We start from the raw sequence: 14,866 nt of genomic DNA, 5'->3' as shown, positions 1-14,866 counted from the left end.
TCAACCAACTGACCATTATAAAAAGGTTCAGGAAAGAGTGCGTGTGACTTCCTGATCTCACAGCAATATCCAACTTCATGTGTGAATTTCCACTAGCTTTAAACATTTTAATTCTCCCGACTCACCAGCTATCTCAGTAGAAACTCATAATCCTGGTTGTTTACATCTGAAAAGTCTACGCTCTACACATTACAGTACCTATCACCCACAGGGTGAAGCAGGATCACAGTTTTTAAAAACTCAAAGCCAATACATCCAATAAGAGTAGAACAAGGAAAGATCTATAGACCCAAAGGAGTCCAGCTTTCAGAGTCTCAGGACAAGAAGGGGGTAGCTGTATTTTTGAGGCTTTGGGGAAAGTACAAAGACCGAATGTGAAACTGAAGATGGCGGTGCTAGAAGAATGTATCTGAGTCTAGTGGTCCCTGTGGAAGAGCAGTTCCCTGGTATTTGCTGAACAAACACAGCTAAAGGCAGAGAGTGGCATCACTATTCCTACCCTACTCACTGCATCTCAGTGACGGAATGTGTGCATTTGGTGGGGAATGTGGGATAGACTAAGCGACCATGTTTGAATGGAAAGTGCAATGACCCAGAAGTCGAAGACGGAAGATCTAAATTCTAGCCCTTCAATTCTCACTAACTAGTCACGGTCGGGACTTGCCAGCTGTCTTCTCAGAATGAGGCAGTTGGGTCAGATGACTGAGTGTTCTTCTTCTAAATCTAATCCTCACGAACACTAGACATCTACTTCATATTTCAGTCACAAGTTTTATGGAAATAGTTTACATTTAGATTACATATATGTGTGTGAGTATATGTATATGTGTGTGTATGTGTGTGTGTATGTGTGTGTGCTCATGTACATAGATGTAGAAATAGCTTGCATTTATATATTTGGGCTATATACACATATACCTTATATGTGTATATATAATATATATATCCCATATACATAATACATACTGTATTCTTTAAACTAAAAACCATATTCCTACAAGTTCTCTTCCATCTCCTCTCCACATAAAATTATGAAAACTTCTTCCTTAAAAATATATCTATCATCCCTTTCTATATGTAAATACATATATCCCACAATAGACTATGTTCTTAAAGGGGGAAAACAGAGCCCAATATAATAAACATACATATAATTTCCACTAACGCATTCAATCTTAGCTTTCAAGTGCGCCAGAGAGCAAACAGTTCTCCACACTAATACTGATAGACCAGGTTATGAAGGAGATGAGAGCTGGAGGATTTTTGACACTGTTTTGTAAGCATTTAAATGTGTTAGACACATCTCTAAAACCTCACATGAGTAAGATTCTCCCTGCTGCATAAAATATGGGAAGGGGAAAAAAATGATGGTGTCTTTGACAAGGTACTTTTCAAATAAAAATAAAATTGAGATTATCTAATCAGTTACCCTTGTGGGTGGATGGATCTACACCTGCACTGAATCTTAGGCCTAGGAAATGACAGAGCAGATCATCTTTATGGCGTTCATGACAGAGCCACAGCAAAACGATTTCCTGAGATCAATATGTGGTTAAGAGAAAGCTGTTTTCAATGGAAACAGGAAGCTAGGAGCTAACCTGTTTCTATGGTAACCAGAGCAGCAGCTACCCAACAGCTGTAAGGGGGGAGAAAAAAGGGCAGAAAGTTACAAATGAAAAAAATCAATTCTGGTTTACCTTATTGGTGTGACAGTTCTCGGAGTGCAATCAGAATGGGCAGAGACAGGATGTTCCTACTCAGCATCTTTAGCAATAGTTACCCTATAAACCTCAAAACCTTAGAGATGATATGAAGTCTGGGTACTATCTTAGTCCAATGTGTTGTCTCCATTTTTTATTACTGGTATTATTTACTTTTTGGAATGGGGTAAAGGAAGGTGAACTGAGCTCAACTCAAGTTGTTACAGGGTAAGAGTACAGTTCTCATAGCTCCTAATACAGATTTTATATTTTGCAATTCTGCTTCCACATATTCTCTACCTCGGTTCTTTTCTCCCTTCAGACCCACTTTCTGTAAAAATATGGACTATGTAGAATTAGAATTGCTACCCTTCCACCTTTTAAACAAGCATCGAGTCATGTTATTTTATCATAAAAGTCTGCCTGAGCTGTTCTACAAGGAAAGCCCTTAGAACTTCACGCAGAACTGAATTACCTTTCTGTGATATATTCCTGGTTATTGTTTAGAACATTTGCCACTATATATTTCCTTCTGGGGATCTGTGTTTATCTTTACTGTCCTTGCCATTTCGTGTAGATGTATCTTAAAGGTTGCTATAATAAAAAGAATTTATGACTCATAAGTTCGAAACATATAAAACTTGAAAAATACATTTACTTTACTTGTGGCAGTAAACATAAACAGTGATGATTTAGACAGTCAAGTGAGAATGCTTAATCTGCACATAAACTTGCACATTTTCTTATTTTTATTTGCTTTGCAAATAACCTCTTGACAGGCAGGGAATATTTTCTTGTCTCTCATTCAATTTTGTCAAGTTGAGTCTACATATGGGCTGTTTAAAAATATACATGAATATCATACTTAATCCATCCAACTGCATTCATTTTTGGTATACCTGGTCCACCAATGAAGCAGCTCACTTAGTGTGTGACTGTACACACTACTAAAAGTATAATGTAACCAATAATGGGCCGTGTTCTTTTACTGATGTGTTGAGACTCAGGTACTCTCTGGTCCTGCCCAATCCCCACAATAATTTAACAGGAATTGAATTTATTTGTGAATTATATAGTTAATGTTCTGGAAAAGGTCAAAAGATTCTTAGATTGAAAAGGGAAACAACCAGACATCGCAGCGAAATCTCGTCGAGGACATGAACTTGAATTTGCTTTCTCCTACACTTGGCCATGATTCAAAACTAACAGAGGAAAAAACTGAAGAGACTTAGCCACATTCTAGGAGTTCACTTGTTTGATGCAAGTACCACCTTCGTTATACTGTGAAAAGACTAGATGCACAGAACACATGAAACTCAAGAAGAATGACCAAAATTCGGATGCATCACTCCTTCTTTAAAAGGGGAACAAGAGTACCCTTGGCAGGGAATAGGGAGGCAAAGATTAAAACAGACACAGAAGGAACACCCATTCAGAGCCTGCCCCACATGTGGACCATACATATACAGCCACCAAACTAGATAAGATGGATGAAGCAAAGAAGTGCAGGCTGACAGGAACTGAATGTAGATCTCTCCTGAGAGACACAGTCAGAATACAGCAAATACATAGGCAAATGCCAGCAGCAAACCACTGAACTGAGAATAGGACCCCCGTTGAAGGAATCAGAAAAAGAACTGGAAGAGCTTGAAGGGGCTCGAGACCCCATATGAACAACAATGCCAAGCAACCAGAGCTTCCAGGGACTAAGCCACTACCTAAAGACTATGCATGGACTGACCCTGGGCTCCAACTTCATAGGGAGCAATGAATAGCCTAGTAAGATCACCAGTGGAAGGGGAAGCCCTTGGTCCTGCCAAGACTGAACCCCCAGTGAACATGATTGTGGGGGGGTGGTAATGGGGGAAGGATAGGGAGGGGAACACCAATAGAGAAGGGGAGGGGGAGGGGCTAGGGGGATGTTGGCCTGGAAACTGGGAAAGGGAATAACAATTGAAATGTAAATAAGAAATACTCAATTTAATAAGATGGAGAAAAAAGTGAAACTAAAAAAACAAAACAACAAAAAAGAAAAGACTATACATTATTCTGAAACCAAAAACAAACAATCAAACACCAGAAGATCTTGAAGCTTTAAAAAGGAATAGGGTAGAAGCAGCTAGAGGATTAAAGTCTTCATTGTCATGTTAAGGAGCATGTACTTTATTCTGAAATGTATGGTACCAGTTAAAGATTTTCATTTAAGGAAATCATGGTGACAAAAGTTTGCCCAAGAGGAGTTGAGCATGAAGAGAGTGGTACAGGGCAAAGCCCCAGAGACATGTGCTCTCATAGAAATTTCAATGATCTATGGTCCTCCAGTCTAAACACAAGCAGGTTCTTGGGAGTGAAGAATATGTAGCACTGTTGGTCTGAGAACAACAGCTAGAAAGTAGGTTTTACAATCAGACATTGGAGGAAGGTGAGTCTTGGTTTTGGGGTTTGTTTTGTTTTATTGGTTTTGGGGGGGTTGTTTTTTGTTTGTTTGTTTTTCGGGTTTTTTGGGTTTTTTTTTTTTTGAGAAAAACACTTTACTGTCTTGGAACATTTTCCTGTCTTGTTGGCTTTCCTCGCTTCAATGATGTCTTTAGGAAATATTTTTATTATAAATGAAATAATTAACTTAGTGAAATTAAAGAACTGTATCTTCTGCATGCCATCCTTTTATGTAGATTTTGATGGAGAGTGTTTAAATAATAAATACACACCAGAGAAGCAAGGTTTCTACAAGAAAACCACATTTGGGAACCATCCTTTGTGAGGCAACTATAATGTGTGACCATTAAAACACTTTCAACCTAGCTAGGAAAAGTTAATCAACCTGGTCATCAAAGGCATGCATAAGTCACCAAAAAAGGGTTACACTCTCCAACAGGAGTGAGGTTCTTCACCTAGCTTCATCTACAAAACAAAAAGAGAGGAATGGAGAACAGTTAGTCCCACCTCCTCCAGCCCTTTAGAGCTGGGAACAAATTCTTTGAAATGTTTTTTTTTAAAGCCTGGCAATTTATAATTAGAGGAATAGTAATTCTGAAAAGGATATAGAAGCTCTACCAAGAAATTTATGCCTGTCATGTTCTCTTCTGGTGCTGAATCTCGAATGAACACTCGTACTCCAAACTGTAAATGTTGAGTTAGAAGTAGAGAATACACAGTACTTTCCCAAAGGCGTCCCTACCCCTCACTATTTGCAAAGATTGTCAATAGCATTAATACAGCCTTGTCTCCTCCCTTTCCTGATCTTGGTTTTCTACAACAGATTTCCATGACATGGGAATTTTTAAAAAATTAAGAAAAATAACATATAAGGATGGCATATTAACTGATTGGCCAAATCTCTAGAATATTAAAAATCTCTAAAATATATATTCATGTCATAAATTAAACTCTTCGATAGAGAGGACAGACATGCCAGCCAGAAAAAGGCAAAATTACATAAAAGTCAATTACCATTTCCTATCACGAGTGCTTTAGTGCGATAGTGCAGGTCGTGAGAGAGGAAATAAAACAAGCCTAACTTAAAACTGAAGTGATCTCCTTGATACCCGAAAAATCATAAACAAATAGGTGTAAGAACTGAAAAAGAGAATTCAGCTAAAATTGTTCATCTACATACTTCGGAAAATATAGGACTTAATGTAAAGATAGGACGTTCATAAAATGCTTAACTTTAAGAATGAGATCTGTGAACCAAAATCCCTGATAATGATTTGCAGTTCCTAGAATCAGAATCACATCACTTAAGCACAGTTTCCTCCTGCTGACTCCTCAGTGGTATTGTCTGTGAAAAAAACAGTCTGATACCGTTAGGTGAGGTCAGAATTGGAACTAAAATATTACAATAGTATGTGAAGTAATGATACTATGTGTTCTGATTCAGGTAATCCTTGGTGATCTGGAAAGGTCACCCTGAACTCGAAGTCCGCAAAGGAAAGCAACATACTGGACACTACCAGTCCAATAACAAACAGGAAATTCCAAGGGGGTTCACATAAGAAGTGAAGGTCACACATTTTTCTTCCTTTTGTTGACTGATGCCCTGCGAAATGTATCCCAGACAATGTTCTCCAGTGCATGCATTTTAAAATGTTGCAAACGTCCTTTCTGAGTGGGAACCCTAATTAATGTCTTAGGTAGCCATGCTGAGTCCTCACAATCTAATCAGTTACAATCAGAGGTTTTTGTGGAAAGGGGCCAGGAAGATGTCACAACACCACTAGAATAATCTTGGTTTAGCTAATAATTTGACTCATGACCTTAACCATTTCTTAACCTCTGAGTCTTCATTTTCATCATCTCGATTAGAAAGAGAAGGTCTTTGCCAAGTGACTCCCAGAACAGATTTCAGGCCGGAGATTGATTGTCACCTGATTTTGCTCTCATCTGCTATTGACCTTGTGCTAATCTCTTGCTTCTTCATCTAAAACAGACACGAGGCAAATCCTCCACAGAGTTACAATGAAATCTAAGTATAAAAATTGTTTGTAGGGGTTGGGGATTTAGCTCAGTGGTAGAGCGCTTGCCTAGAAAGGCAAGGTCCTGGGTTCGGTCCCCAGCTCCGAAAAAAAGAACCAAAAAAAAAATTGTTTGTAAAACCCAGTGGCTGTCAAGTGGACTGACCTTTTCCACTAATGATCAACAGAATCAAATTTCATAGTAAGATAAAGGCTGTAGATCCAGGCTTATGATAAAATTCAAACCAAACTGAGGATATCATGCTATGTTATCAGGAGGAAAGATAATAAGGTAACAGTTTTATTGAACACAAGCTAAAGACAGTCATGTAATGAGCCTGAAAATAAAATCAAATTATTTCTATAATCACCAAATGGGAAGAGCACAGTGGCACTCAGCTGAGAGTGAAATAGCACAAGGCCAAGGTCATGAGCCTGTGACTTTCTTTATATCACTAAGCACTTATTTTTGTTTTTTGGTTTTTCAAGACTGGGTTTCTCTGTGTAGTCCTGGATGTCCTGAAACTAGCTGTGTGGACCAGACTGTCCTCGAACTCAAGGATCTACCTGCCTCTGCCTCCCAAATACTGGGATTGGAGGTATGCACTACCATGGCCTAGCTATCAATAATCATACTTTAAACATAAGCTTTTTGCCATATGAAATACTTTTATAAGCAATAATTTAGGATTAACCTTAGTATTTCCACGTTTGAATATAGGAGTGTGGGACGATCCTAAAATTTATGCGTGGGCTCAAAGGTCAGGCCCAGGGGAGCAGCACTATTTTGTGTTGTCTCTCTTGTGTTCCTTTTCTGTCTGGAAACCAAACACATACGGAGAATCACCATCCTGTAGGGGAGAAGGTCTTCTCTAGGCAGCCAAACAGGACATATACAGTTGCAACCATTTACTAAATTCAGTGTCTCACTCTAATACATAACTAAAACCAATTCACATCCTGTATTATTTTTGACTATTTATATTTCTCCTATTCCCTTTAAGCTGAAGACACTGTCATTGGAAATTTTCTCTAGTCCCTTCACGGGATTCTGGGAAGATAAATAGGTAAATATTTACCACTCCCTTAAGTTAGGAACAAAAAAAGAAACATTGAGACTAAGATTATAATATAAAAAGTCAGGTAAAGTTTTCAACAATCTGAGTTACTCAACAGAAGACAGGTCAGTTTGGTGATTAATTCACGATCAACCTGTAAGGAACACAGACACGCAAGCAAGATCATTGGGAACATCCTCTTAGGCCCTGGGAAGAGACAAACTCAGACACATTCTCCTCCCAAAATGATCCTCCCTGCACACTCTACCTCCACCCAGACTCACAGACACAGATGCCATTTCCCCTCTCCCTGCCCTTAGATTAGACCCTCATTGTCGCTACTGCCCTGCTAAGTCAGATCCGAGAGCTAGAGCTCATTGAAACTGTCACATCAGGATGGGCAACAGGCTCCAAAACACATCCTGGCTAAAGGAAAAGGCTGGAACGAAAAGCGTTAAGGCAAAAAACTAAGGTGAATGTAGTAACAGCATTAGAACATATCCCGGGACTCTTACATGGACGGGTCCCATTTGCTAAAGTAAATCTGTGTGAATTGGAGAGCAGCATGATGACTAACAGGAAGGGTGAAGAGATGGGGCGAAAGTCTCTGGGCTTGCCCTACCCCACATGAAACATCTCCAAAACCATGGTCCTTTCTTCCTCTTCATCTCAGAGGCTGTAGGAGGAGAGAATCAAAGTTTGAAGCAAAGTTGAAGGAAAGAGTTTGCAACAACAGGGAACTGGAGATTCAGGTCTTACCCTAGCGGCTCTGGATGAATAGGGGTCCTCAAAGAGAGCCCACATGCGAGGCTGCAGCTTCCTCCAGCGGCCAGACTTGCCATCGGGTCCTCCCAGCCCCGCAGCATCCTCAATGCCCAGTCTCTTGCCCCCTAGGTCCTCATCATCACCAGGGTCGCCTCCGATGAGGTCGGGTGTCTCGAAGATATCCAGGGCCTCCTCCGCGTCCCGGTGCTGCCTGTAGGTCATCCAGCAGCAGGGCTCCACGTCGGTCTCATCGATGCCCCAGAATGCCAGCTCTTCCTCGAAGAGCGGTCCACACACGTCGGCGGGGCAGTGCAGCTTGCCCGTGCGGTAGTAGTTGAGCACATAGGCGAAGACTCCTGGGTGGCGATCGAAGAAGAATTCGCGGCCTCCCCCAGGGTGGTCGCTGCCATTGCCACCGTGCGAACTGCAGTTGCCTGCGCCGCCCTCGAAGCAGCCGCTGGGGACAGGGGACAAGGGAGGCGGTCGCGGCGGTGGAGACAGCGGAGGGGGCAGCGGCTGCAGCTTGTCACCCGCAGCAGTCAGGCAGTCGCCCTGAGGTTCAGAGGAGGCGAGAAGGGCCAGGCGAGTTCCAGGAAGGGTCTTGAGAGTGCTGCGGTAGGTTTCGTGCCTGGTGCCTCCGACATTGAGGATCACCCTCTCGTTGTTCTCGATCTTGCCCATCTCTGTGGCTCAGACATGACTAGGGAAGGCGAACACAGCACCAAGTTAAAGCTCTCGTGGGCCAGATGTTCACCGTGGCCCTCTCTACCTCCACCTCAACCCAAGAGTGCCAAGATGCAGAGCAGGCAAGTGGGAAGGACCCTCCCAGGAGGAGCTTGGTGCCCAAGTCCTGTCCCCGCCTCTTGCATCACGCCTGGCCCAGGTTCCCAGAGAATGAAGAACAGTTGAGTCTTCCTTGACCTTCCAGGAAACCTTTTGTATTGGCACACAGTCCACCCTTGGCTCTGACCTCTCTTTCCTTCTTGCCCTCCACCATGTCTCCCCTCTATCTCTGTCATATCCAACCTTCTTTTAGTCCCCAAACTCCCCTTTCCTATCCCCCCAATCCCCACCGCTCACTCCCCAGCCTTTTTTCTACCCGCCTTTGCTCCACGCTCCTCTCCCTTGATGGACCCCTTCCCCGCTGTCCCATCCTCTCTCTCTCTCTCAACCCCTCCCCTGTTCTTAATGCAATTCCCCTTCAGGGAGTTACGTTCGCTGAGACAACTTAACAGTGTTGAGTGGGAGGGGGCCTCGAGTGCCCCAGCTGCCTGCAAACCCTGGTCTAACCTTGGACAGCTCTCTGCCCCCCAGCACTAGGGAACTGCTCTTTGCCTGCTCCGTCCTCGGTTCACTTCAGTCCCTCACTCACCTACCTGGCTGAAGACTGAATACAGAAGTCAGAACAACAACAACAACAACAACAAATGTCCCCGCTACCGCCTTTCACCAAGGAGACCTCTGACTAATTTCCTCATCCAATTTCCTCTTCACATTACTGTTGCCGTTGTTGCTAATGTTATTATTACTTGGGAAAGGAAACGACTAACTAGGATCCATCTTTGAGGACAAAAGTGAGCAATCTAAGCCACCCCTCCCCCTTCCCAAGAAAAACAAACATCTTGGGGTGGAGAGAGGGGGTTTGCTTTCGAGGAGGGGCGAGGCCCAGGAGAAGCTGCGGGAGGCACACCCCCTGGGTCGCTGAGCTGGAAGACCGGCTGTTTCCAGCTTCTCCCCGGGGTTCCACCTCCACATTCTAACAGCTAGGCAGGGGGATGCCCGGCTGCGCTGCCCCTCCCTGCCTCCCCTCCTCGTCCCCGGATACCTTAAGGAGACCGGGAGAAAAGTGGATCTGCTTGGGTCTCCGTGTGGACGAGGTTCTTCCTGCAGTCGGACGGAGTCACTGTGGCCAGCTGAGCCGCCCTCCTCAAAGGAGAAACTACTTGTTGGCGTTTTCGGGGTTCAGGTGGTTGAGCCGCTTCTCTGGGTGCTGAGGTCGGGGAAACAGCCCCCGCCCGCCGCCCGCCGCGCTCCCCGCCTTCACGCTGCTGCGATCTGCGGGCTCTCCCATAGCCACCCTCCGCGCCCAGAGTCACCATCGCGCGGGGCTGGGCGAACCATGGAGCTCGGGGCGGGTCCAGCTGGCGCAGCCCGACCCTGCTGCAGACCTTCAGCCTGGCTGGCTGTGTCTGGAGCGGAGGCTGACCTGAGTATAGGGAGGCTCACCCAGTTTAAAGTGAAGGCTCTCAGCTTAGATTTGGATCCACAGATTTGGTTCTCCCCCAACCCCCGCCCGAAAGCATCCTCTGCTAGAACTGTTCCTTCATCACCGCTTGCCTGAGCACACAGCTACAGTGGGTGGGTGGGTCTGGGGAATCTGAGACAAGCAGCAGCATCCTCACCCTCTGGAGCTCTACCTGCACTCTTCAGGCACCAATCTCCACACCCTGTCTCCCCGCTGCCCCACCCCTCCCAACAAGTGAGAGAGACTCTAAAGCAGATTGCTTCTTTTCCTTAATGACAGCTGACAGAAGTCTGCTTACAGGTGACAGGGAGCTTGTTTCTTGTGCCTTCTACAAAGCTCTACTTTCTCTCTTCCTTCAAATGTAGGTCTCCAGCCACCACATCACGGTTATGTAAAACAAAACAAGTTTTTAAAAGTTTATCCCAGGAGCTCAATGCTCCAAAAAATAAAACTTCAGCTTCCTTTATCTGAAATATCCAAGTGACAAAACAACACTCTCTCATGAGTCAAGTCCTGCTTAATTCTACTGTCTATTTGGGCCTCGTTTATATCACTAGTGCTAATACAACTATTATAAACCGCAGGGCTGTCCCCAGAAGAAATAGAGTGCCCCACAGTTGCAGGGCTCAGGGTTGGTCCTTCTGTAGGCCCTGGGGATGAGTGTGAGTCAGTCAGCTTCACCAGCTTGAAGGTAGCTTCTTCTCCAGGCATCTCCTCACACTACTCTCTTCCTGTGTGCATGTTATCTGTGTCTCCAGATACTCCCTTCTCCATGAAGACATCAGCCACATTACAGAGACCCATGATAATGGCTTCATTTCAAACTGATTGCCTCTAGAAAGACTCTGTGTCCAAATAAAATCACCCTCTAAGTAGTGAACATTGGGATCCCAACAGCTTATCTTAGGGAGATCTCTCTCTCTCTCTCTCTCTCTCTCTCTCTCTCTCTCTCTGTGTGTGTGTGTGTGTGTGTGTGTGTCTGTCTGTCTGTCTGTCTGTCTGCCTGTCTGTCTCTCTGTCTCTCTCTGCCTCTGTCTGTCTCTCTGTCTCTCTGTGTGTGTCTGTCTGTCTCTCTCTCTGTGTCTGTCTCTCTGTCTCTCTGTCTCTCTCTGCCTCTCTGTCTCTCTGTCTCTCTCTGTGTGTCTGTCTATCTGTCTCTCTCTCTGTGTCTGTCTGTCTCTCTGTCTCTCTCTGTGTGTCTGTCTGTCTCTCTCTGTCTCTCTGTCTGTCTCTCTACCTCTCTTTCTCTCTGTGTCTGTCTCTCTGTCTCTCTGCCTTTCTCTGTCTCTGTTTCTCTGTCTCTCTCTCTGTATCTGTCTGTCTGTCTCTCTGTCTCTCTCTCTGCCTCTCTCTCTCTGTCTCTCTGCCTCTCTCTCTGTGTGTGTGTGTGTGTATGTGTGTGTGTGTGTGTGTGTGTGTGTGTGTGTGTGCATTTCAAGGAGAGACAGAGGGGATGGGTGGAATGGAGGAGGAGCCAGAGCATGAGAAGTGTGCTGTTCCACAACTCCATGAGCAATGATAGGATCAATATCCAACCAGTAGGGAAAGCACCAGAATGTAAGTGGAAGGAGGTAACTCTGAAAAAAACAAAAACAAATTTTGCTGCCAATACTATTGTTTAGTGACAAAGTCAGCTTCAGTTGTCAAATTGACATGACTGGAAAGAGAAACTTAATTAAGGAATCACCTCCATCACATTGACCCATGGGGAAAAACATGGGGCATCTTTTTAGCTAATGATTGATGTGAGAATGCTAAACTCTAATTGCTAGAAAAAAATTACCAAATATATTCAAATATATATATAGCCTTTACTTGACTAGCTACTCCTTTACTTAATGTTGTAAGTTCAACATAGAAATAGAATATGTTATCAGCTTTAAAGTAAGTTTACAATAGTAGTAATGGTGGCCCAAGCATTTGTAGTATTAGATAGCATTTACTGAGAGCATAATAGTTGTGAAATGCTTTGCAGAGATCCCATCCTTTGGTTTTAATAAAAGTAATGTTCACATTATATAATAATTAGGACTATAGAAAGATAATTTGTGTCTTATATATTAGTGACCAGAATCTCTGATTAGAGACCTCTGTTTCATAATAGTAGTTGTATTCTGGGGAAATGTATGAGCAAATCAAAACGGAAAGGAGAGTGGAAAAGGGGCCTCTCGGGGAGGGAAAAGGTGACATAAACTCCAGTGCGTTGACTGGATCTAAGTTTACATGGGCTACTGAGAAGTACTCACACTGATAGGGGATTATCCTTTGGAAGGAGGCAGAATGTTCTTATGACTTAATAGATGCAAAATAGAGAATGTGGCAGGGAAATCTGAAGACAAGATCTGGTAGAATAAAGGATGGACTGCGTCCATCGAGGGAGAACTGGCACACAAGCACTGACTGGAAAGTCGTTTCTGTTTCCTTGTCAATGAGAGCATCCTCACACAAACATCCAGGGTCCGTTACATAAGGTAGCCAAGAACAGAAAACCCCTCCGGCCAGCTAACTCCACAGATCTTGCTGTAAAACTCAGATAAAAGTGAAAAGACAACAAAGCAGGAAGAGATGATGTGCAAAACTGGGGGGAAAAACACAGCAGCTCCAGTTCCCTTTATGACTGGTGGGGAGCGAAGGTTTAAAAGACCGTGTGGACAGTACAGCTCACTGGGAAGCAACGGAAATGTGGGTCCCTTTGTGTTCTGGACTTAGCATCAGAAAAGGCTACAGAAAGGGAGCATTACATCATCATCACAAGAACTCTGGATCTCTGGAATATATGTGCTGAGCCTGGTGTGCTGGCTCATGACTCTGAGGCCAGCACTCGGGAGGCTGGCGACAGAGGAGGACTGTGTTCTAGGCTCCATCCTGACTCCATGGTGGGACCTCCAATGATCCAGGTTAGAGAGTGAGCTTCTGTCCAAAAAGAAAACTCTATGACTCCGAATGACATGCTTGTAAAAGTTTAATATATAAGCAAATTAAATTATTTAAAGTGTAACAACTTTTTTTAAAGTCACTCTTACAATGTAATGTATTCGTAAAGAATTTCTATCAAGTAGACAAGAAATAACCACAATTTCCCATCAGACCCCTCTTATGCAGGGACCCTGAATTAGCTTAGCTACTGAAGTCTGCAGAAACATAAGGAAAGTAAAGCTCTTGAAGCCTGGTAACAAATGTGCACTTTTAAAAAGTAATTTTCTTTCAAAATATATGTTTAATCATCTTTTAATGACCTACTTGTTAACCCAATTGATTCTACGCCATCTTAAGAGTGAATCTGAGACTAATTTCTAATGTATAGAAACTGGCTTTTGTTTTGTTTCATATTGCCTTTTGCAGCTCAGAAGTCTAAGAAGTCCAGAACTGTCTAGACTGTCCTGTGAACCTGTGTTCTCACAAAGAAGAAGAGAAGGAAGGAGAGAGAGCTCACTTCCCATCAGTCACAGCACGACTCCATGATTCTTACCTAAACACATCAAGAAACAGCCTCGCCTTCCAGCACTGCCAAATGCGGGAACAAATTTTCAGAATACTTTCAGAACACACAATCAGACCATAACATTTATGCAACGCATTTCCATCCCTACCCAAACTAATCATTTATGTTGATTATGATGAGGTAGACTTCAATAAGATAAATTCATGATTTTAGAACTTGGCAGTTTCATTTGTATGTAATACAGGCTACGGCTTTTCTCAGGGACCAGGGGATCTGCATAAGTATCTATCACAGCAAGGATATTTAGTCAATTTGAACTTACTGCTTACTTAAAAAATTGATGTGCAAGTGTTCTGAGGAAAGGCATTCAGGTTGAAAGAAGAGAAAAAAATGCCCATGTATTTAGGATGGTACTCACCCATAAGCATTTAAAGAGAGTTGAGAATAGCCTCTTTTGATAGAAAAATCTGTATTACAGTCTTCTGCACCAGCAACGCACTTAAAATAGATAAAAGTGGACTGTGAAGGACACTCAGTCCTTAAAGTGCTTGTCACACAAGCATGAGAATCTGAATTTGGAACCCCAGGGCTAGCAGAAAAAGCCTGATATCACAGGACTGATATAAAATGTCTGGCATCACACAGCATGCCTTGGAATCTTAGCGCTGAGCAGGCAAAGACAAGAGAATCCTTGCTACTCACTGACCATCCAGTATAGCCAAGCAGTGAGCTCCAGGTTCAGGGAAGGAGGCTGCCTCAGAAGAGAAAATGAAGATGATATGTGGCATCAGGTTCTGTGCCCCACAACCCACACTTGAACATGTACGAGCTCACACACACACACACACACACACACACACACACACACTCACACACACACACACACAAATGGATGTAAGCTAGGCAGATCATAATGACGAAGATAAATAGATGATAGAGAAAGATGATGGATGGATGGGATGGATGGGTGGATGGATGGATAGATGGATGGATGCATGGGTGGGTGGATGGATAGATAGATAGATAGATAGATAGATAGATAGATAGATAGATAGATAGATAGATAGATAGATAGATAGATAGTAAATAAACAAAGGACTGCATACACTTTAGTAAATATTCAGTAAATAACTAGTGGAACATACCATTAGTTTGAAGTCATAACTGTTTGAAGTCATAACTTACAAAGAGGATATTATTGA

At 43.2% G+C, this 14,866-nt stretch overlaps 1 protein-coding gene across 11 annotated transcripts in view; it reads right to left on the bottom strand.

Annotated features, from left to right (window-relative positions):
• Nucleotides 1-10,077, bottom strand: part of Kcnc2 (potassium voltage-gated channel subfamily C member 2) — a 183,939-nt gene extending 173,862 nt beyond the window's left edge. For 8 of the 11 annotated variants that reach the window (XR_005486545.2, XM_039078413.2, XM_039078416.2 and 5 more), the window contains exons 1-2: nucleotides 9,803-10,077; nucleotides 7,972-8,677 (exon numbers count right to left, since the gene is read on the bottom strand). Coding sequence is in view for 10 of the 11 variants with exons in the window: in XM_039078413.2 (XP_038934341.1) it covers nucleotides 7,972-8,658 (687 nt within the window). In the remaining variant the exon portion in view is untranslated. 11 annotated transcript variants of the gene reach the window in all.
• Between the last annotated feature and the right edge of the window lie 4,789 nt (nucleotides 10,078-14,866).

Source organism: Rattus norvegicus, chromosome 7 (assembly GCF_036323735.1).
Source record: "Rattus norvegicus strain BN/NHsdMcwi chromosome 7, GRCr8, whole genome shotgun sequence".
Classification (NCBI taxonomy): domain Eukaryota; kingdom Metazoa; phylum Chordata; class Mammalia; order Rodentia; family Muridae; genus Rattus; species Rattus norvegicus.
The sequence above is the reverse complement of the archived record's forward strand: the minus strand, read 5'-3'. Positions and strand labels throughout refer to the sequence as shown.